The following is a 23,205-nucleotide window of genomic DNA, read 5'->3' as shown; positions in this document are numbered from 1 at the left end:
ACTGTGGTCCTGGACTCAAAGGGCTCCACCTAGTGAAGCACAGCTCCTCAGGAATACTGGTTAGTATCAAAGAATCTCTTCTTCTCTGCTGTTGACACATCAATGAGCCTCACTGTGTTTCCTTCATCACCACAAGAGCCGAGTGGGATGAGTCACTAAGCTCAAACGACAAGATGTATCATACAGGCCTTGTCTATTAGATATGTGTATTTAATATGTGTGCTTGAACAGTATTAGTCAAAGTATCTGAAGGGAACAGTTGTGTCAACACTGTCATACTTTAGTGGAAGTGAGAGGAAGCACAGACAGGCTGATGTAGGCAGGAAGTGCCTCAGCTCGTCTTCATCAGCTGCTCACAGCTTCATCTACTGCCGCACACTCAGCGGTGGCTTCTGCACTCAAGCTCACAAATTAATCAAAACGTCAATAAGTGCAGTCGACATAAGCAGAGAAAAAGAAGCCGCCGCCGCCGGCCTGTCGCCAACAACATTGATTCGGCGCCTCATGAATTATGCAATAAAAAGCTGGAGACCCGCGGCGAGCTCGTCTCCACAGATGTGTCGGGAGCCTCTGCAGACCCTGCAGGTGTTCACAGCAGGAGAGGTTGGTTCATCACAACACGGGGGACATGCATTGTTTTGCCTCTTGAATCAACAAACTCTGGAGCATCATCTCAGAGCTGCTTGTTTTCTAGGACACTTCATATTTTACTGCTCTGACTGGAATAGCAATAGAAACATCAAACCATCAGTCTGCTCGTTCGCCCTTCAGCCGCACAAAGAGACTCAAACCACCGTCTTCTGTTTCAAACCTGTCACTCAGGACACACAGTCATGTTCATCATAACTTACAATGCCGGCGATCAAATCAAATGAGGCTGAAAAAGGCTTAATAAGTTTCAACATTTGCAAATGTCAATCTGCCTTCACGGCTCTTCCGCAAGGTGTTAAATTGGACTTTTCTTTCTCTCCTGTCTCCCCAGATGGAAAGTGACACAGGGTGACAGCGAGGGAGGATAATAATGATGGAAGGCAGAGCGATTCGTCCCCAGCATTCCTCAACCGCCGCTCTGCCGCACAGCGCCGCTCCCTGAAGGACACGCCGCCCGTCACACATCGCCGGCGTGCACGACGAGCTGAGAGGCTCTCTGTGCCAAGAGCCGGAACAGGCAACAGGGACCCGAACGCTTCGGGGACCAGGTGTCGGCTGCATTAACAAATGAGCTTTTATTTGTGAAGTTCACGGCGCTAACAGCTGACTCCATAAGGGCCAATTACTGACTGAAGGGAATACAAGGGGGGCACGATGAAGGAGACGGCAGTTGTGGCTTGTTTGCTGGCTGCTTTCGTTCTGGCCTCAGCGGGGGCCGCTCGCTGCCCCGCATTGTGTCGATGTGAGGAACGACCCTGGTTCTCGCCCAGCTCTGTTTACGCCGAGGCTGCCACCGTGGACTGTAACGACCTGGGCCTCTCGGTGCTGCCGGAGACGCTCCCCTCGGAAACACAGGTGCTGCTGCTGCAGACAAACAGCATCGTTAAAGTGGAGAAAACTTTGGAATACTTGGCCAACATCACTGAAATCCACTTGTCTCAGAATAACATTTCGTCTGTGAGCGATGTTTGTCTGGGGTCTCTCCCCCGGCTGCTGTCACTCCACCTGGAGGAGAACTGGATCCAGGAGCTGTCTGGCAGCTGCCTCGCTTCCTTGCCCAACCTGCAGGAGTTCTACATTAACCACAACCTGATTTTCTCCATTAATCCCGCAGCATTTCGGGGCCTGAGTCGGCTGCTGAGGCTCCATCTCAATTCCAATCGACTGACGAGCATCAACAGCCAGTGGTTCCAGCATCTGCCCAACCTGGAGATGTTGATGTTGGGAGAAAACCCCGTCATTGAGCTGTCAGACATGAACTTTAAACCCCTGGCCAACCTCAGGAGCCTCGTGCTTGCCAAGATGAATTTGACTGAAATGCCGGACAATGCTCTTGATGGCCTGGAGAATTTGGAGAGCATCTCATTCTTTGACAACTTGCTCAGTCGAGTCCCACGAGCTGCGTTGACCAGAGTGCGGAATGTAAAGTTTCTGGATTTGAATAAGAACCCCATCGAGAGGATCCAGAGAAGCGACTTCATGGACATGATGCATCTCAAGGAGCTCGGCATCAACAGCATGCCGGAGCTGGTGTCCATCGACAGCTTCGCCCTGAACAACCTGCCGGAGCTGACCAAAGTCGAGGCCACCGACAATCCCCGGCTGTCCTACATCCACCCCAGGGCCTTCTACAAGCTCCCCAGGCTGGAGACTCTGATGCTGAACAGCAACGCCCTGAGCGCGCTCCACCGCCGCACCGTGGACGCCCTGCCCAACCTGCGAGAGGTCAACCTGCACAGCAACCCCATCCGCTGCGACTGCGTCATCCGCTGGGTCAACATGAACCGGACCGCCGTTCGGTTCATGGAGCCCGATTCCCTGTTGTGCGTGGAGCCTCCGGAGTACCGAGGCCAGCGCGTCCGACAAGTGCACTTCAGGGAGATGACGGAGATCTGCCTTCCTCTGATCTCGCCCGGGAGCCTCCCGGCTCGGGTCGACCTCAGCAAAGGGAGGTCCGTGTCGCTGCACTGCCGGGCGTTCGGAGAACCAGAGCCTGAGATCTTCTGGGTGACGCCGTCGGGTGACAGGATGCTGCCCGGGAGCGTGTCCGATAAGTACTACATGCACCCCGAGGGAACCTTTGACCTGTACGATGCCACGGAGCAGGAAGCAGGATCGTACACCTGCATCGCCCACAATCTGGTCGGGGCAGACCTCAAATCTGTGCTGGTCGCTGTGGACGGACACGCCGCCCAGCGCTCAGACCAACCTTTACAGATGTACGTCACATCTGTCCAGTCGCGTTCTGTCAGGGTTTCCTGGGAGAGCACGGGGGGTTTGGTATCACAACTCAAATGGTCAATGCTAGCCCACGGCAGCAGCGACCTCTTGATGCCGTTCACAGCCAGGCTCCCCGCTGACGTCAAAGAGTACCACATCAAACGGCTGAAGCCCTCCACTCGCTACCGGGTCTGCGTTCAGGTCACTGCAGCACAGCCTGGATACAGCGAGGACTGCGTCAATGTGACCACGAAGGAGGCAGCAGCGACCCCGGGAGGGACCGCCCGGAGCTGGGACGGCCTCGTGATGGCTTCCTGTGCTGTGCTGTTCATCGTGGTCGCCGTGGCGTGCTCCGCCATCTACACGTCTCTGTACAGCCGAGTGTTTTACAGGAAGCTGATAGCAGACACGGCTGAGACGCTGCTGATTCCCAGCTCTCATTGCTCCTCCTCATCATCTTCTTCTTCTTTCCTGGAATTGGGTGTGTCTGGGATCAAGGTGAGGGCCACTGTCATAGACTTACCGGATGACTCCATGTAAGAAATGTCCTTGTCTGTAAGAGCACTTTGGGATTAAGCGAAGATGGAGAGTGATGGACGCTGGACAGTGTCATTGACGAGCCGTCTTTTCAAAGACGTTTGATGGGACATCTTGCACTGGGACTGAAGCTGGGCGGCATCAGAGGAACATTCTCAAACATTTACATAAATGGTGAAAAGCAGAGACTACTTTGTATTTAAACTGTCATTATAACCAGCTGAACCAGGCTCTACATGGCTACTGGTCATTCGTGCAGTGCAACCAGAGAAGCACAGCACGGGAACTCTTCTGTCTTAAATACTTTGCTGAAGACGGCTTTGATGTCTGCAAACAAAAGAAAAGGAAAAAAAAGCATTTTCTTTGCTGCGTTACATTACAACGGTGCCGAGCGACGATAGTTTATAAAAAAGATATCGTTAGTCTAGTGTACAATCAAGCCGACTATAACGGAAACAATTTTATGAACGAATACATTTTTCATTAAACCTGTGTGGTGTCTTATAACTACAATCTGTTCTTGTTACATTTGGACATTCTTTTACAACAAAACAACGAAAGTCTTTGAAATGCAAAAGTTCTCATTTGTGTGGATGCGGTTGATGAATCTGTTTGTGTCCGAATCCCACAGCAGCAGAACGCGTGAGGTCTGCTGAGACAAACACGATTACAGCAGCTGCCCTGCAGGGAAACGCAACGCAACCTCAAACTGTGTGCGTGCGTGTGTGTGTGTGTGTGTGTGTGTATGTGTGTGCGTGCATGTGTGCATGCATGTGTGTGTAAAGAGCGAGGACATTGGCAAACCCATTGACTTTGAATTGCATTGTATTCCCTTTCATTAAAAATCCAATATGGATTCCCAACACAAACCTCAGCGGCGGGTGATGAATCGGCGTCACGTGCAAACTGATGGGAGGCATTTATCAGCGTGACTCAGTCAGAGATCAACCGAGTTTCAGCACCTTGGACAGGGCTTTCAGAGGGCGGCCATTTGTCACCGCCAACGGGAGCTAAAGTGTGACCCATTAGAGGCGGGTAGTGAACAGGTCAGCAAGAACCGCAGCAACCCGAGCCGTCCTCTCTTCCCCGGCGTGACCCTGGAGAGACAACGCCGCCATCGCAGGGAACAGCTCAGCAACTATTGGGCTCGTTTGTTAAGCGCCTATATGGATGGGGGGGGGGGAAGACAAATGGACCACAAAAATCAGGACAAAGTAGTTTCGGTCCCAAAAAGGAGAGTGGATGAGCGGCCGACGCCTCACAGCGCCGATGTTACTGATACCAGTAACATTACCAGTACCAGATAACCCCGGACCTGGAGTTCATAGAGAGGCCGCTGCCTCTACGCTGAAGAGCATTCTGGGTATTTAGGGGAGCGGCTGCATGAGGAAAGGCAGGATTATATAAAAAAGGAGATGACTTGTCGTTTTAGAGGCTTTTTCTTTCCTGCCTCACTTCTGCTTCTGGGTTCAACTCCGGTTCATGGAATGAAACGTCGACGTGTAATCCTCCACACAACTAGATACAAACAGCAGAATCTCTTTTCAAACTCTGTCAAAAAATAAAAGACGATACAAGAAAAAAGTCTCCTCCAAGTGAGTAATCGCTCACTGCTGAGATATGTCGTGTAGATCCAGGGGGGGGGGGGGGCTACGCAGCGCCACACACTCAAACTGGCAGGTTGAATTAAATCCACACGGTGAAATTGAAACTGAAATCTGCCTCGTCAGGAAAAACCAACAACACGAAAGCATCGGGAGCATTGCAGAGTTCACTGAACCCAGAAGAGCTGAGCGCACAAATCGACATCATGATCCCTCAAGACGACTCTCAGAGGCTCAGTAGGAACGGGACCGAACGCGTGTCCTGAGAATCACACCAACAAAAGGTCGAAAGGTTTTTAAAATCATAAATGGTTTCATCTGAGGAGCATGAATGAGCTCCGCGTGTTTCTCTGCATCCGGTGATGAGATTATCTTGAAATGTCTGAAGATGATGCTGCTCCAGGAGGTTCGGGGGTCACGGCAACGTTTTCTGGGCACCATGAATATCCAGTTTAACAGTTTTGGTGGGAAATCAGCGATCAGATATTTTTTAAATTTCTTAATTTCTAAATATGTTGGTCTGAGTGTGGTGCAAGTGAAAAGCGCATGTGTTGAAAATGTAAAGGTTCATCCTCTAGGGAGCATGAATGCGCTCTGCAGCTACAGCGAAGGTCAGCAAGTCACCAAATAAATCGGCGATCATGAAGCGGACCAACATCCCAGCTGTTTCTTCTTCGTGAGATTAACTCGCAATAGCGTCATCTTTCTCTGGAACGAGGTCCATCTTTCAGCGCTTTCACACGACGAATGAAGACATCAACCAATCAGGTTGTGAATATATTCATAAAACAAATACACAGAGGCCCCGAAGTCTCAACCACAGGCCGTACATGAGACGTAGACGAGTCATCATGACGTCATTGGTTTGTGGACCAACATTTTAATAATAATAATAATTCATTTTCGTCCTTCATCTCTTCCTCTTCCTCCTTTACCTCTTCCTCTTCCTCCTTTATCTCTTCCTCTTCCTCCTTTATCTCTTCCTCCTTCATCTCTTCCTCCTTCATCTCTTCCTCTTCCTCCTTCATCTCTTCCTCTTCCTCCTTCATCTCTTCCTCCTTCATCTCTTCCGCTTCCTCCTTCATCTCTTCCTCTTCCTCCTTTATCTCTTCCTCCTTTATCTCTTCCTCCTTTATCTCTTCCTCCTTCATCTCTTCCTCTTCCTCCTTCATCTCTTCCTCTTCCTCCTTCATCTCTTCCTCTTCCTCCTTTATCTCTTCCTCTTCCTCCTTTATCTCTTCCTCTTCCTCCTTCATCTCTTCCTCTTCCTCCTTCATCTCTTCCTCTTCCTCCTTTATCTCTTCCTCTTCCTCCTTTACCTCTTCCTCCTTCATCTCTTCCTCTTCCTCCTTCATCTCTTCCTCTTCCTCCTTCATCTCTTCCTCTTCCTCCTGTATCTCTTCCTCTTCCTCCTGTATCTCTTCCTCTTCCTCCTGTATCTCTTCCTCTTCCTCCTGTATCTCTTCCTCTTCCTCCTGTATCTCTTCCTCTTCCTCCTGTATCTCTTCCTCTTCCTCCTTTATCTCTTCCTCTTCCTCCTTTATCTCTTCCTCTTCCTCCTTTATCTCTTCCTCTTCCTCCTTTATCTCTTCCTCTTCCTCCTTCATCTCTTCCTCTTCCTCCTTCATCTCTTCCTCTTCCTCCTTCATCTCTTCCTCTTCCTCCTTCATCTCTTCCTCTTCCTCCTTCATCTCTTCCTCTTCCTCCTTCATCTCTTCCTCTTCCTCCTTTATCTCTTCCTCTTCCTCCTTTACCTCTTCCTCTTCCTCCTTTACCTATTCCTCTTCCTCCTTCATCTCTTCCTCTTCATCTCGTCCTCTTCCTCCTTTATCTCTTCCTCCTTTATCTCTTCCTCCTTTATCTCTTCCTCCTTTATCTCTTCCTCTTCCTCCTTTATCTCTTCCTCTTCCTCCTTTATCTCTTCCTCTTCCTCCTTTATCTCTTCCTCTTCCTCCTTTATCTCTTCCTCTTCCTCCTTTATCTCTTCCTCTTCCTCCTTTATCTCTTCCTCTTCCTCCTTTATCTCTTCCTCTTCCTCCTTTATCTCTTCCTCTTCCTCCTTCATCTCTTCCTCTTCCTCCTTCATCTCTTCCTCTTCCTCCTTCATCTCTTCCTCTTCCTCCTTCATCTCTTCCTCTTCCTCCTTCATCTCTTCCTCTTCCTCCTTCATCTCTTCCTCTTCCTCCTTCATCTCTTCCTCTTCCTCCTTCATCTCTTCCTCTTCCTCCTTCATCTCTTCCTCTTCCTCCTTTATCTCTTCCTCTTCCTCCTTTATCTCTTCCTCCTCCTCCTTCATCTCTTCCTCTTCCTCCTTCATCTCTTCCTCTTCCTCCTTCATCTCTTCCTCTTCCTCCTTCATCTCTTCCTCTTCCTCCTTCATCTCTTCCTCTTCATCTCTTCCTCCTTTATCTCTTCCTCTTCCTCCTTCATCTCTTCCTCTTCCTCCTTTATCTCTTCCTCTTCCTCCTTTACCTCTTCCTCCTTCATCTCTTCCTCTTCCTCCTTCATCTCTTCCTCTTCCTCCTTCATCTCTTCCTCTTCCTCCTTCATCTCTTCCTCTTCCTCCTTCATCTCTTCCTCTTCCTCCTTCATCTCTTCCTCTTCCTCCTTCATCTCTTCCTCTTCCTCCTTCATCTCTTCCTCTTCCTCCTTCATCTCTTCCTCTTCCTCCTTCATCTCTTCCTCTTCCTCCTTTATCTCTTCCTCTTCCTCCTTTATCTCTTCCTCCTCCTCCTTCATCTCTTCCTCTTCCTCCTTCATCTCTTCCTCTTCCTCCTTCATCTCTTCCTCTTCCTCCTTCATCTCTTCCTCTTCCTCCTTCATCTCTTCCTCTTCATCTCTTCCTCCTTTATCTCTTCCTCTTCCTCCTTTATCTCTTCCTCTTCCTCCTTTATCTCTTCCTCTTCCTCCTTCATCTCTTCCTCTTCCTCCATCTCTTCCTCTTCCTCCTTCATCTCTTCAGAACACGCTGCTGTTTTGACAGCGAATCAGGAACCTGGCTCACAGGGAGGAAGGGCTGGACTGACCAACACACCGGAGGCGGTTCTGAGTCGGGTTGAACATTTAAAAAGCACAGAGAACAATCTGCAGGCGTTCATTCCATCAAAGAAATCATCGGATGGATGAAAATCACCACCAGAGGGACAGAAGGACAGAAGGTAAAGTCCCGAGAGGAGCTCTGTCCACCACGGGCCCTTCAGAACTCTCAGTAGCGGGCCGGTCTACGGCAGGTGTGTCCACCGCTGCTGCATGTGTGATGGAAGGAACATAGAACTGGCTCAGCCCTCCGTCCAGACTCCAGTGACATACTTCATTCATTCAACATCAAAAACAAGCAGCGGCGTACGCAGGCAATCGGCTCAACGTTACGTAAAAGACAGAACGTTGATTTAAAATCACAAAGCTGCCTGTTGTACTCAGCAGGTTGTGTGCTGTAGTTCAGTTAGCTGTTAGCTGTTAGCTGTTAGCCAAACGCACCGTCCAAAACATTGAAAGGGAGCACACACTCTGCTGAGTGACGCTAAAGCTTCATATCTTAAAGCTGCATTCTCTCTCGTGTCCACCAGAGATGCTTTGAGCACAAAGCATCGTGATGTAAACACAGAGTCCTGCTCTCTGTATATGTACCCGTCTCTGGTAGAGACCTGTCAATCACAGTAGCCCCGCCCTAAAGCATCCCCTGCTTTATGGTCTGTGTGACTCTAAAGGACCATAATGTACTAAATGAACATCATGCTGTATTGAAGAAGACTTGAAACTAGAGATTGAGACATAAACTCATGTTTACAATGTTTACTGAGGGAATAAATCAAGAGAGAAGTAGAGTCATTTTCTATAGACTTCTATACAACCAGAGGAGTCGCCCCCTGGTGGACACTGGAGAGAATGCAGCTGAATATGAATGCCGGCATTTCAAAAGAGCAAAGTAAAAATACATGTTGCGCTACGTTACAGCTTTCAAAGCTGTCATCATCGGATATTCTGCATATGTTGTGCAGCCACATTTCAATGAGTTGTTTACTTGTTTGTCTGTAGTGTGCTTTGTTAGGTTGTTCATGCTTTGGCCTCAGAGAGAAGTCATTCATCTCTATGAATAATAATAATAATAACAACAACTTTTACATCCATCCATGGTAGACAGCCGGCGTGAGATTCATAAATGAATTAATATAGAAATGATGTAACTTAAGACTTCCTGTTCATGATGCTGGTGATTTATTATGAACAGCTCTTCATATAAAGGAAAGATGAAGTGTAGACAACACAAGAGGTGTTTCAAGTATTCCTGCCGTATGTTTCATGTGTTCTGCACAAATGCAGTATTTTTGTTGTATAATTAGTGAAACATACAAATCCACAGTGAATAAAGACACCTCAGTGTGATTTCACGCTTCTGTTGTGTAAGGGAAGCGAGTCACTCACATGACGGAGACGATGTCGCCTCGGTGGACCTCGTAGTTCCTCACGCTCCAACGGTTCAGCAGCACCACGTCACAATCAGACCCCCCCTCCGGGTTCAGGACGGGCTGCAGGCACAATAACACCGTCGATATGAATCAGCTCCCATAAACACACACACTGTACAGCAGACGTCCCACGACAGCAGAGACGGAGTAGAGAGTCACGGGGTGGTGAGTCGTGTAACGGAGCAGAGCGACACAGTCCAGAAACAGTTCGCTCTGAAGGCCGACGACACAACACACAGATGCTGCAGCAGGTCTGTCTGAAAGCACCGCTGAGTCAGCAACCATCTAACACGAAGGAGCCGCGGCCAACAAGTCTTCCGTTTGTGATTAAAGTCGGTTAATGAATGTCTAAATGTTAATGTTACATGAAAAATAAAGATTTTAACTGTTATGTTAGAAAATGTTTAACAACAATGCAGCAGGTAATTCCACCCATTCCTGCTGCTACCTCCAACCGTGAATCATCAAACCGCCTTAACGAGGTCTCTCATGGTTGTTGAAGCAAAGTGTGTGAGCTAATTGATGGTAAAATGCTGCACATGGCACCTTCAGGGACATATTTCTCCCCAAAAACAGAGAAGAGTTTCAGGATGAAGCTCCATGCAACCATGTGCGCCAGCAGCAGTAATGCCAGGGGAGGAACACCACCTCTGTGTGATGGAGGTATCATGTATCAGCTGCTCACTGCTGCAGGACTTCTGCTCCAGTTAGCCAGCTATAGATCATTATGGTGAAAATAACTTTCTGATTTTCTGTCAATTTATGTTTCTGTAATGTAAATCTTGCCTTTAAAAATGTACAAACATGTTGGACAAAGTGGTGCAAGAAAAGTCAGTTTGAAGTCCTTTGGAAACAGTGTCTCCGTTTAATACTTTGTCCCTCAGAGAGGATGTTTATTTTCACGTAAAATGTCCAAAATGTTTTTTTTACGTTCATATTTAAAATGTCAATATCTATAAATTCAAGTATTGGTCAGCCTCAAATATTCACGATATAAATGATTTGTTAAGCACATAAAAGCTCAAATCTGCAAAACCTCAAGTTTGTCTTCACAGTTTGGGATTGTTTGGTCATCTTCCTCCTTTATTGATCAAAACACACATGTTCTCTGTTGCTGTCAAAGAAAACTCCAAACGCCGCGTCCTCCTGACGGCTCAATCACACGCTCGCACAGTCATTACTCTCACATCTCGGCTTGTGTGGCCTCACGTCGGAGGATCCACGCGTGATGAGGCGAGCGTGTCATTTAAAGACAGGATGTGTGACGGTCCATTTCACGCCATATTTGACAGGATTTCTCTCATGTGTCGGCCCCAATATAAATACCGAGTTCATAGAGTCGGGTACTTCATCAGCTCCATAGAACAAGCTGGATTGTGTCTGAAAGTCCTGAGGAAATGTAAAAAGGTGCGACAGATTGTCCGATCATTCATTCACTAAGCAGGAGAAGCGTTCATGCAGAGACAGTATTATATAAAAACGACTTATTCCAGTGTTCTGACCTCTCCACGTCTGCGTGACACGCCTCATTAAACATGAACGATGCAGAAGCTTTGTTCAAACCCACGGACGGGATTTTATAACTCTAGAGATACAAAACACGTCATAACTGTTGGGAAATGATTCACAACTAAATCATCTTTATTTGATGTAACCGTTGTGATAGAAAATTGTGCTCAGTAGGTTTCTACTGTGACTTCTCTAATGTGCTTTATTCAATGTTAGACAAGACACTATGGGATGTCTGATAGTAATCACAGAGTGTTTCACTTAGAGGTAGTAAACCACAGGATGTGCAGATTAGGATCTGCCGTAAATGTTGAGTGCAGGAGCTGTTGTAACTTGTGTAGATCAGGAACAAAGGCTTCGTGAGACCCCCCCCCCCCCCGGACTGACCCTTTAAGAGATGCACTCAGACTGGACACAGGACTCTCTCCATCCCACAGACGACACAGCTCTCTGTGATGATTGATTCTTCTAAAGACAAACTTCTTTTCTCAATGTGTCTTGTTCCAGTGTTCAGCATCACAGGACTCACTCGGTGCTAGTAAAGAGTTCTTTCCACCACGAGCAGCCAAAGAACAGAACAGAGCTTCTTTAATACCCGTCACACATGCAGCAGTGAATTAAGAGAATCAATTTATTCAAAATATATTATTTAATATGTTTTAAATAAGGATGATTCATTGAATATGTTTAATTACATACAGTTTAAGATCAGGAGTTCACACACTTCAGTGAATTTAAATTCTCTTGATCGTGTGCTCGTCATACGTTAAGAACTCAAACTGTTCATATTACATAATCATGACCAAAAAACACTGTTTACATGACAACAACCCAAAGCACTGCAAAACAAAGGATGAAGGAACGGAGTGAAACACGAGAAGAGTGAGACGCAAGAAGAGTGAGATGCAAGAAGAGTGAGACACGAGAAGAGTGAAACACAAGAAGAGTGAGACACCAGAAGAGTGAGACACTAGAAGAGTGAAACACAAGAAGAGTGAGACACCAGAAGAGTGAGACACTAGAAGAGTGAAACACAAGAAGAGTGAGACACCAGAAGAGTGAGACACTAGAAGAGTGAGACACTAGAAGAGTGAAACACAAGAACAGTGAGACACTAGAAGAGTGAGACACTAGAAGAGTGAAACACTAGAAGAGTGAGACACTAGAAGAGTGAAACACAAGAAGAGTGAGACACTAGAAGAGTGAAACACTAGAAGAGTGAGACACTAGAAGAGTGAAACACTAGAAGAGTGAGACGCAAGAAGAGTGAGACGCGAGAAGAGTGAGACGCGAGAAGAGTGAGACACCAGAAGAGTGAGACACCAGAAGAGTGAGACACTAGAAGAGTGAAACACTAGAAGAGTGAAACACAAGAAGAGTGAGACACCAGAAGAGTGAGACACCAGAAGAGTGAGACACTAGAAGAGTGAGACACTAGAAGAGTGAAACACAAGAAGAGTGAGACACCAGAAGAGTGAGACACTAGAAGAGTGAGACACTAGAAGAGTGAGATACAAGAAGAGTGAGACACTAGAAGAGTGAGACACTAGAAGAGTGAAACACTAGAAGAGTGAGACACTAGAAGAGTGAAACACAAGAAGCGTGAGACACTAGAAGAGTGAAACACTAGAAGAGTGAAACACAAGAAGAGTGAGACACTAGAAGAGTGAAACACTAGAAGAGTGAAACACAAGAAGAGTGAGACGCGAGAAGAGTGAGACGCGAGAAGAGTGAGACACGAGAAGAGTGAGACACGAGAAGAGTGAGACACCAGAAGAGTGAGACACTAGAAGAGTGAAACACTAGAAGAGTGAGACACGAGAAGAGTGAGACACACGAAGAGTGAAACACAAGAAGAGTGAGACACTAGAAGAGTGAAACACAAGAAGAGTGAGACACTAGAAGAGTGAGACACTAGAAGAGTGAGACACAAGAACAGTGAGACACTAGAAGAGTGAGACACTAGAAGAGTGAGACACTAGAAGAGTGAAACACAAGAAGAGTGAGACACTAGAAGAGTGAAACACAAGAAGAGTGAGACACTAGAAGAGTGAAACACAGCTGGTTTTGATACTACTTGTTCGTTATTTCCTTCCTTCCCGCTGTGTTGTTTTTTACTCTCTTAATGTCTAATCTTCTTGTAATTACTAAAATGTTTTCACTACGTTATTATTCTACCAAGCTGCACAGAGACTTCGGGTGGAAAATAGCACATTTTATTAAACCTGCTCAGCAGCGTTACATCTCCCCTCATTTTAAATAAGATTAATGACATCCGTGCATTGTCCAAATAAAGACACACAACATAAAACCTCTTTGGAGTTTTAGAGTAGAACAATCAGGATCAGCAGATCTTTCACCCGTCGTGCCGACAGACGGCATTGTGGGAATATTACAGACGAGATAGCGACCGGCAGCAGACAACCCGCCGCCACTGTCGGGGTCATCGTGTGTGTTCAGCTTTTTTAATAACAGCAACATATTATTCAGACGGAGAATAAAGAGCTGAGGTGTTTCTATTACAGTCTGAAATATCGTGAAAAACATCTGGTTTAGTCAACACGTCTCCTGCTTTCAACAAACACTGTTTAGTCATTTCATGAATGATTTTTTAGATCTCAAATTCTTCCCTCAGAGGTCGGCTTCGTGACCCCGACACACGCCGCTACATGAATATACACCAACAACCAAAAGAGGCGACACGCTGTTCTAATATTCATGCTCATTAAAAATGGAGAGCAGATTGTTTGTATAAACGTATAACATGCGTCGTACAATAGGCCGCACGACAGGAAACCAACTCGGTCAAAACCCAACAGGCACTTGTTTATTTATTTATTGATTGTTTTTTTTACATCTGTGCCTCTCAATGAGGAAGAGTTGTTTACCGTCTGGAGGAGAGTAGAAGGAGGCCATGCATGGAGAGCTGGTTCTTCTCCAACGTTACCGGCTTTGTGTCCTCAGACTGTTATTTACTTAATTATTACTTCTGTCTCCGTATTTCTAATATGCAGTCCAGTACAGTCAATGTTGTTTATACAGATCAATATCACAAATTGAACTTGAGGGGCTTTAGAGTCTGCACAGACGACGACACCCTCAATGTTTTGACTCTAAACTACATCACTAACTACAGCACTGCCTTAAAATGATGACTCATTTCATTAATAAAATAAAAGAATACAACAACCACAGCAGAGTATTTATATCACAGGTATTCATAGGTTTCTATTATAATGTGACGATAGGTTTTCTTGTTTTTAGTTGTTTGAAATAGTCATCATGCTCAATAATCTTTATCTATGGAACACTTCTCAAACAAGAGATGTGGCAACAAACAAAAGAAAATGTAAAATCTTGTTTTAAAGGGCCGGTGTGTTGGATTTAAGGAGATTTATTGGAGTATTATATTCATAATATGTTGTCATTAGTGTCACCTGAATAATAAAAGTAGTTTGTTTTCGTTAGCTTGGAATGAGCCGTTTATATGTAAAGAGGGAGCTGGAGGCGGAGTCCGCCATGTTTCTACAGTAGCCCAGAACAGACAAACCAAACTCTGGCTCTAGAGAGACTTTCATGATTTATCGTCGCTTGTAGGCCACCGTAGATCTCCGACACGCTTGAAAAGAGAGGAGTGAGTGGCGGGTTTTCAGGTAGTTGCAATCTACAACCTCACCACTAGATGGCACTAAATCCTACACACTGCTCCTTCAAACGAGGGCGCAAAGACCATAAAATGAAACCGCAACACGGAACCACCAACACAGCCGTTTGGGTTGCAGTTTCAGTTATTAGAACCATAACTTAAACCACTATTATTAACATTATTGAGATATTTTTGCAGATTGGTTTTTACTGCTAAAACAATCACACATATTTGAGGTGTTTCCTTCCGAATCTCTTTCTCTTGGGGATAAAAACGTCTGAGGCAGAAGCCATTCATCTATGTTCTTAATGGTTTCACATATAAGTTCAAGCGATTAAAAAAGATCAGACATGGACTCGAGGATGTGCTTTTCAGCTTCTTCTTCTTCTCTCTCTGCCTCTTTTTATTCCAGCAATCCAACAAGTGGTCCGGATGCCGTGACCTCTGACCTCGTTAATAGTAGTTCATGAAGTGGGCGTGTTGCGTCTCACCTGCATCGACACTCCCTCCACTCGCGCCACGTAGGCGAACCGATCCAGGACGGTGACCGTGACGGGAACGGCGACGAAGAAGCCGCTAACGAACGCCCGCAGGTAGCGCCGGCTAGCCGTCGCCTGCTGAGCCATCACCTGGAACAGGAAGCAATGGCAACAGGTGACTGAAAGGGTAAGTTGGTAATCTTCTTCCACAAAAACACATTTCAGAATTTTAAATGTTCATTACATCCTGACAATAATCAATGAATCACATGCTCTGACAGATGAAGTATAAGTCTGGGAAAATATGTAATAATACAGACGACACACCCAAAAGTGTCTTTAAGTGACGTCTCTCTGAAGCTACGATGTGTGTAGTACCAGGATGTTCTCACACCAACAAGTCTCACTTGTTCTTTCTCTTCCTGTCTGATCAAAAGAGTCAAAACACATCAGGTGAGATACCTTTACATTTAGAATATAGCTAAGTTAGCTAGCATCACAAGCTAACGGCCATGTCGGTGTTAGTGACGTAGTTTCCACAAAACTAAATGATGCTACGACAAACTGAGAATTTCTTTACTTGCAAAAAAGTATCTTTTAAACTGACAAACATTTGTGCAATTCACGAAACAATTCAAACTGGTTGTAATAACTATTTGTCTCTCGTTGACTGTTGTACATGTTTTTTTCTGAAATAGGGGGACACCAGAAGGGGCGGGTCTTTACCCGTCACTCATTGCTCTTCAACAAGCTCTTAACAGCTGTGATTACTAACAGCGGCCATGTTTGTTGTTTACGTTACGACTTTATTTACTAGATTGAAATGGTACATTTTAACACTCCATGTCATCATTCACCCGTTCACACCCATTCATACAGCGATGGTAACATCAGGACCATCCAACCGTTCACACCCATTCATACAGCGATGGCAACATCACGACCATCCAACCGTTCACACCCATTCATACAGCGATGGCAACATCACGACCATCCAACCGTTCACACCCATTCATACAGCGATGGCAACATCACGACCATCCAACCGTTCACACCCATTCATACAGCGATGGCAACATCACGACCATCCAACCGTTCACACCCATTCATACAGCGATGGCAACATCACGACCATCCAACCGTTCACACCCATTCATACAGCGATGGTAACATCACGACCATCCAACCGTTCACACCCATTCATACAGCGATGGCAACATCACGACCATCCAACCGTTCACACCCATTCATACAGCGATGGCAACATCACGACCATCCAACCGTTCACACCCATTCATACAGCGATGGCAACATCACGACCATCCAACCGTTCACACCCATTCATACAACGATGGCAACATCACGACCATCCAACCGTTCACACCCATTCATACAACGATGGCAACATCACGACCATCCAACCGTTCACACCCATTCATACAACGATGGCAACATCACGACCATCCAACCGTTCACACCCATTCATACAGCGATGGCAACATCACGACCATCCAACCGTTCACACCCATTCATACAGCGATGGCAACATCACGACCATCCAACCGTTCACACCCATTCATACAGCGATGGTAACATCAGGACCATCCAACCGTTCACACCCATTCATACAACGATGGCAACATCACGACCATCCAACCGTTCACACCCATTCATACAACGATGGCAACATCACGACCATCCAACCGTTCACACCCATTCATACAGCGATGGCAACATCACGACCATCCAACCGTTCACACCCATTCATACAGCGATGGCAACATCACGACCATCCAACCGTTCACACCCATTCATACAGCGATGGCAACATCACGACCATCCAACCGTTCACACCCATTCATACAGCGATGGCAACATCACGACCATCCAACCGTTCACACCCATTCATACAGCGATGGCAACATCACGACCATCCAACCGTTCACACCCATTCATACACCGATGGCAACATCACGACCATCCAACCGTTCACACCCATTCATACACCGATGGCAACATCACGACCATCCAACCGTTCACACCCATTCATACAACGATGGTAACATCAGGACCATCCAACCGTTCACACCCATTCATACACCGATGGCAACATCACGACCATCCAACCGTTCACACCCATTCATACAACGATGGTAACATCAGGACCATCCAACCGTTCACACCCATTCATACAGCGATGGCAACATCACGACCATCCAACCGTTCACACCCATTCATACAGCGATGGCAACATCACGACCATCCAACCGTTCACACCCATTCATACAACGATGGCAACATCACGACCATCCAACCGTTCACACCCATTCATACAACGATGGTAACATCAGGACCATCCAACCGTTCACACCCATTCATACAACGATGGTAACATCAGGACCATCCAACCGTTCACACCCATTCATACAACGATGGTAACATCAGGACCATCCAACCGTTCACACCCATTCATACAACGATGTAGGGCTGGGCGATATGGCCTAAAAAAAAAATCTCCGATTTTTTTACAAAAAATCCGATTCACGATTTAAATCGATTTTTTTCCCCCAAAATTTTTTGCAGATGACAGAAGCTGTTGAAAACAATTTTTTCTTTTATTTTGTGATGATTTTCCCAAGTAGGTTGATAAAAATAAAGTGCAAACAAAACCTGAACATTGTAGAAAGGTGCCTGTAGTATACAAAAAGTATTTGGTCACTCTTTTGTTTGCCTGAATCATTTAAATATAAAATTAAATTAAACATAACATTAAATGGCATTAAATAGTAGCCTTCCATTGTAAACAACTGTGCAAATGTAACTTTTTACAGTAAGCTTTTCTAACTGAATACACTGATACAAACACAGCATGAAATAAAATGTATATGACCCTTTAACATTCACATTTTCAAAAGTGCAACATCTGATCTAACATCAACATAACATATTTTGCACAGTAAATAAGTGCATGTAAACAAAATCAAGTGCATTCACAACATAACCAACAGTATTAAACAGTAGTGCATGTTTTTTCTAAATATTTTTTGCCAGGAAGACAAGCCTGTCTACTACCTCTGGCTTCAGGCATGCACGGTGGCATGTAACAATGCCCCCCCCCACACACTGAAAAGCCTCTCAGAGGGGGCACTTGTAGCTGGCACAGAGAGGTATTTCTTTGCTAAAGTACTTAGCCTTGGAAAGTTAAGTTGGTGACGCTTCCACCAGTCAAGTGGATCGGTGTCTGGGTCAACCTGCTGGACCACAGGTCAGTTGTTGCGGAGTAGAATGACATCCCCTCCAGCTCCGCAGAGATCCTTTGGCGTGTACTATTGTACAGCCGAGGCAAGGCAACGTCAGAAAAATGTTTACGGCTTGGTAGCACGTACCTGGGGTCCAAAGCTTTGAGACGGTGAATAAACCCCGGCTTTTCCACGGTGTATATGGGCACCATATCTTTTGCGATATACATCGCGACTGCATCCGTGATGGCTTTCCACCGGGCACTCTTCTTCTCATGCGGAGTACAGTTGGTGAATGTCTCCAAAATGCTGGGTTGTTTTTGTGAGGTGGCGGCGGCAGCAGTGAAGCTGCTGGCCGCCATTGTTTTAGTTTGTAAACAATGCGCGCGCACTCTACTACGGGAAAAAGGGGTGGGGGCGATTTTCTCGATTTTCAATAAAACACATCGCCTTAAAGCACACATTCGAATTAATCGATTAAATCGATTTATCGCCCAGCCCTAACTGCAGCCGAGAAATGTTAAGCTGTTGAGCTTGATTAAGAGCAGACCAGAGAACGTACAAATTCATATTCAAAAGGTTCCCGTTGGGCCTTTATGGAGCATTGATGAAGCTATGAGAAGGAATATCAGCTGATAACGATGATCTGTGATCTGATCAACGGTCACACGCGGTTCTGATCTCGGGGTTGAGTGCGTCTCACTCGAGGTCGCTTCAATATGCAGACGGTAGGAGCCGGGAATCGAACCGCCAACTTTATGATGAACTGACTTCCTGTTCTAACCGATCTACCCGCTGAGCCAGAGCCGTCCCTCAGTTCAGCCAAATGAAAAGCAACTCATAAAACACAACGTGGGACGGAGACAGAGCTTCACAATGTGGCACCAAAGCTCATCGAGTTTTATTCCCTTCAACTTTACCGGTTAGTTACCGGTTAACGGGTGTCGGCTATCGGACAGAAAACTAAAGGAAGCTGAGAAGTCTGTGGAGAACATCCAGTCGAGCCCGTTACATGTTGAGAGCCATCAGATGTCATCATAGCTTCTGTTATGATCTAAAGCAGTGATTCTCAACTGGTGGGTCGCAAGCCAAAAGTGGGTCGCGGACCCGTTTTCAGTGGGTCGCAGACAGCTCACAGCAGCTTCAGGGCCACAGCTCACAACCATCGCATGATTTTAACTGTCGGTTTATACGCTACACAACTTCTACTCATTGTTATTTTAGAAACCAGGGCTGGATTCACTCAGATGGACTGGGGTTCGCTGATGGCATCATGAATTGCAGTTGCAACCACCATGTTTTACATCTAACTGCAGTAATCCAAGTATAAAAGTTGCTTTTGGAGAGAACAATGGAGAGAAGAACAATAGGAGTCGTGACGGACGGTGAAGAGGCCTCACTGCAGGTTACCGTCTCAGAGAGTCAGTAACTCCAACTCTGTCAAGTCTTCAACCAACGGCTCCGGTGATGGTTTGGGGAAAGTTGCTCCTCATTTATCGTGAGTTCAGACGAAAGTCCAGCAACACGTCACACGTTAGTATTTAGTGTATTCAGTTAGGTTCAGGAAAAGGCTGTTTGGGTTAAAATAACCACAGAAGTTACGTCAGAAACACATCAACACTGACTTCTTGTTTCACGTGAGGAGCAACGATCTTCTGGCTGAAAGATGGCTGTTCTTCTGGACATGTCCATCTCCACTACCGCCTGATGGCGTGGTCTTCATACGTCCATGTTCCAGACTCCGGATATCTCCAGTAAAACCTGTGTCCCTGCTCGGGAAGCCAATAGATGTTGTTCCCCATGAAGCCTCATGGAGGCCTGGTGTTCATGGAACTACAGTCTCTATATCAGCCGCTGTCTTTGTTTACGACGCCGTGACAACCGCACTCCGGCACATTAAAGCAAGCTCCGATCCAGGGTCCTCTGGGGACCATGAACATCCTCATCAGGTTTCATGTCCCCGGTAGTCGTCCAGATTTTCGCCACCAACGACTCAACAAAAAGCGGTTTGGGTCGACTTTTGCACAACCTACTTCTCTGAGATGAGTCTGTGATTGTGGATAATCTCTTCAACGTCATCGTCAGCGCTTATTTATCCGTCTCCGGACCGCCGCCGCGACTCTCAGCCAGAACTACGTGATTATTGGACGTCTCAGTGTTGATGGTAAGCCGGGAGACATCCAGACACACAAGTGGGATTTGTCTCTCATGCATCAGACATGGGGAGGCATTACCCAGAATCCCCTGCTTCCGCTCACCTTTGGAGGCCTTTAATGGGCAGTTTGGGGGCCAAACAGACCGAAAGATTCAAAAATCAAAAGAGAAACAACTAACGGCTGTTGCTACGGATGTAAATATGATTCATTTAACCATAAAGATAATGACTCTTCTGCTCGGAGGATTATTATAACGAGCGACGGCCTCGTACTAATCTAACAAAGCTTTCTAGTCGACTTGTTAATTTCATCAACTAGAAAGAATCAGACAGACGCACCACTTTACATCTTCAGTTCACCAGAGATGAGTTCAACGGATCTGTGGAGTTATTCAGCATGAAAAAGACATAAAAGACGATTTATGGACGAAAGACAATCTGAGGAACGTAGATTTACACCCAAACAACCGATCACTCGACTAGTCCGGTACAAGGGGGTCTACTGTAAACCTGAACCACAACATCAATACTAGATACAGATAAAGGATTCACTTTATTTAATTACTATGTGCCGTATCTAACATGTTGGATATTTATTTATAAACATTTATGAAGTCTGAACTATAGATTTACATAAGAAACTGAGGTTAATGTTCACGTTACTGTAAAGAGGTCTGAAGGAGGGTTCAGGTTCCTTAAACACCAGGAGGACCAGGGTCTACAGAGATACAAAGATAATAATATTGGAAAAATAATAGTAATATTATTGTGTTCATCATAAGTGAAGTAAATGTATATTTCTCTGTGAGATGAAGGTAACTAAAAGCATACAATTTTAATACTCAAGTAAAGTACAAGTACCTCAAATGAGTACAGTAAATGTACTTAGTTACTTGTCGCCTCATTGATTCACAGCAGCAGCAACAACAAACGTCTCCACACAGACAGAAACAGGCCAACAGCTCCCCAAGTCCACCTTCACAACATTCATCCTCAAACGATCTCTGATTTCCACCTTAAATCAGTACGAACCCCAATGGCTGTCAGTCGCTTGACCTGTGTGTATGCTAACGGTGCTAACAGCTAGCTGCAGCGGCTAACCGGAAGGTTAACTTATTTTAAAAACAATGTCGCGGACACGACAAGCTGTCGGAGACAAGCGGGTCAGAGAAACGTGTAGGTGAAGAGCCGGAAGTCTCTTTTTTACTGCCGTTAAAAGTGAGAAACTACAGCTAAAGCTACAGATGCTAACGCACACCTACCAGCAACGTGAGGTCCGTCTTCCTGTTGTTGTCCTACGTCACGGGTTGTCATCAAGGGTCCTAAAGCCTGCCGCATTCAGTCTGACACAACACAAGTCCAACAAATCTTTATTCCTCCAAAGTATCGATTAAAAACAAATGTTATTGTTTTTCCAATGATGAATTACAATCCTTAACGTATTTATCTTACCATTGTATACATTCTGTTACTGTATGGACTCGAATGACAGCGTATATGTTGTTTAAAACCAATCATAACATCAAACTTGAGTGTAAAGGTGTCATACATTTTGATCATTGAAAAATATGACCATATATGTTACATATATAAATACAAAGGACCAAAATGTATAGAATATATTAAGACTCTCAAACTTGTTAAAACTAAAAGAAAGTAGGCAAGAAAACTCCTAAACTCTTTCTTATCAAAAAAGTATATTCTTGAAGTTCATTTACCCCAATCGTATTTTTTTATTTAATTTCCCCGATCCGTTCGTTAGCCCCTGGCTTAGTTCGAAGCACCGGTTAGCATCATAGCTATGCTAACGTAGCCTATCAGAGGCAGAGTAGGGGCGTGTCTGCCAATACAGCATGATTTAGTACATTATGGTCCATTTAGAGTCACACAGATCATAAAGCAGGGGATGCTTTAGGGCGGGGCTACACGCTGATTGACAGGTCTCTACCAGAGACGTATGCGGTGTCTCTACGTCACTCCTGCTCAGTCCAGATATGGTCACTTCCTGTTCACTGGTTGCAAAAAAACAAGATGGCGACGGCCAAAATGTGAAACTCGAGGCTTCAAAACATCCACAAACCAACGGGTGACGTCACGACGACGACGTCCACTTCTTATTTACAGTCTACGGTGTTTTAGTGCCAATCAGCATCGATGGAAACATGATCCAGAGTCGTTATCAGTGTGACTAGTTTGATGCAGAACATTTGTAGGCGAGTCTTTTTGTATTTTTGGTATTTGGTGTAGTTTATTCGTCTCTCCTCGGTGTGTAAAGGCCGATATAGTTATAGTTTACTTCACAGACAGAATCCTTCTACCAGAGAGGAAAAACAACAACATCCTCTCTATTCGTGAGCCTCTCTTCTTCTGTGTTCTGTCCTCCCGTCTACAAAGTGATCACTTCACAGCCAGCGTGAGGAGCAACGATCACAGCGAGCAATACACCTTTGAAGCGTAAACACACAGAAAGACTCCACATCTCACAGATTGTTGATCCTCTCTGCTGTCTGTTCAGTCTGAACTCTGATCAGTGATTGGTTTACTTGACATGCTGTTCCTCTTTCATGTGTCTGTACTGTACTCTTCATATAATCAAATATAATTCTCCTCCTCCTCCTCCTCCTCCTCATGTCTGTCTGAATCAGACCGTCCACATCGTATCCTTCTGTCTGTCTCCCCCTCACTGCTCTCCAGGGTTT

At 45.6% G+C, this 23,205-nt stretch overlaps 2 protein-coding genes across 3 annotated transcripts in view; one reads left to right on the top strand and one right to left on the bottom strand.

Annotated features, from left to right (window-relative positions):
- immp2l (inner mitochondrial membrane peptidase subunit 2) overlaps nucleotides 1–21,799 on the bottom strand; it is a 56,564-nt gene extending 34,765 nt beyond the window's left edge. The window contains exons 1-3 of one of the 2 annotated variants that reach the window (XM_079276901.1): nucleotides 21,769–21,799; nucleotides 15,125–15,262; nucleotides 9,435–9,538 (exon numbers count right to left, since the gene is read on the bottom strand). In XM_079276901.1, coding sequence (XP_079133027.1) covers nucleotides 9,435–9,538; nucleotides 15,125–15,259 — 239 coding nt within the window. In that variant the 5' untranslated portion in view covers nucleotides 15,260–15,262; nucleotides 21,769–21,799. Of the gene's footprint in view, nucleotides 1–9,434; nucleotides 9,539–15,124; nucleotides 15,263–21,367; nucleotides 21,480–21,768 lie in introns of those variants that run through there. The other variant, XM_079276902.1, reaches the window with a different exon arrangement.
- Nucleotides 1,306–3,411, top strand: LOC306783215 (leucine-rich repeat neuronal protein 3-like; the record flags this gene model as incomplete). The annotated part of the gene is made up of 1 exon (XM_079276781.1): nucleotides 1,306–3,411. One exon carries the CDS (start codon nucleotides 1,306–1,308, stop codon nucleotides 3,409–3,411), a length of 2,106 nt encoding a protein of 701 aa, XP_079132907.1.
- Nucleotides 21,800–23,205: the final 1,406 nt, after the last annotated feature.

The sequence above is a fragment of the Melanostigma gelatinosum genome (assembly GCF_949748355.1).
Source record: "Melanostigma gelatinosum genome assembly, chromosome: 1".
In the NCBI taxonomy this organism is placed as follows: Eukaryota; Metazoa; Chordata; class Actinopteri; order Perciformes; family Zoarcidae; genus Melanostigma; species Melanostigma gelatinosum.
Note: the sequence above shows the minus strand (reverse complement) of the source record. Positions and strands in the feature narration are given on the sequence as shown.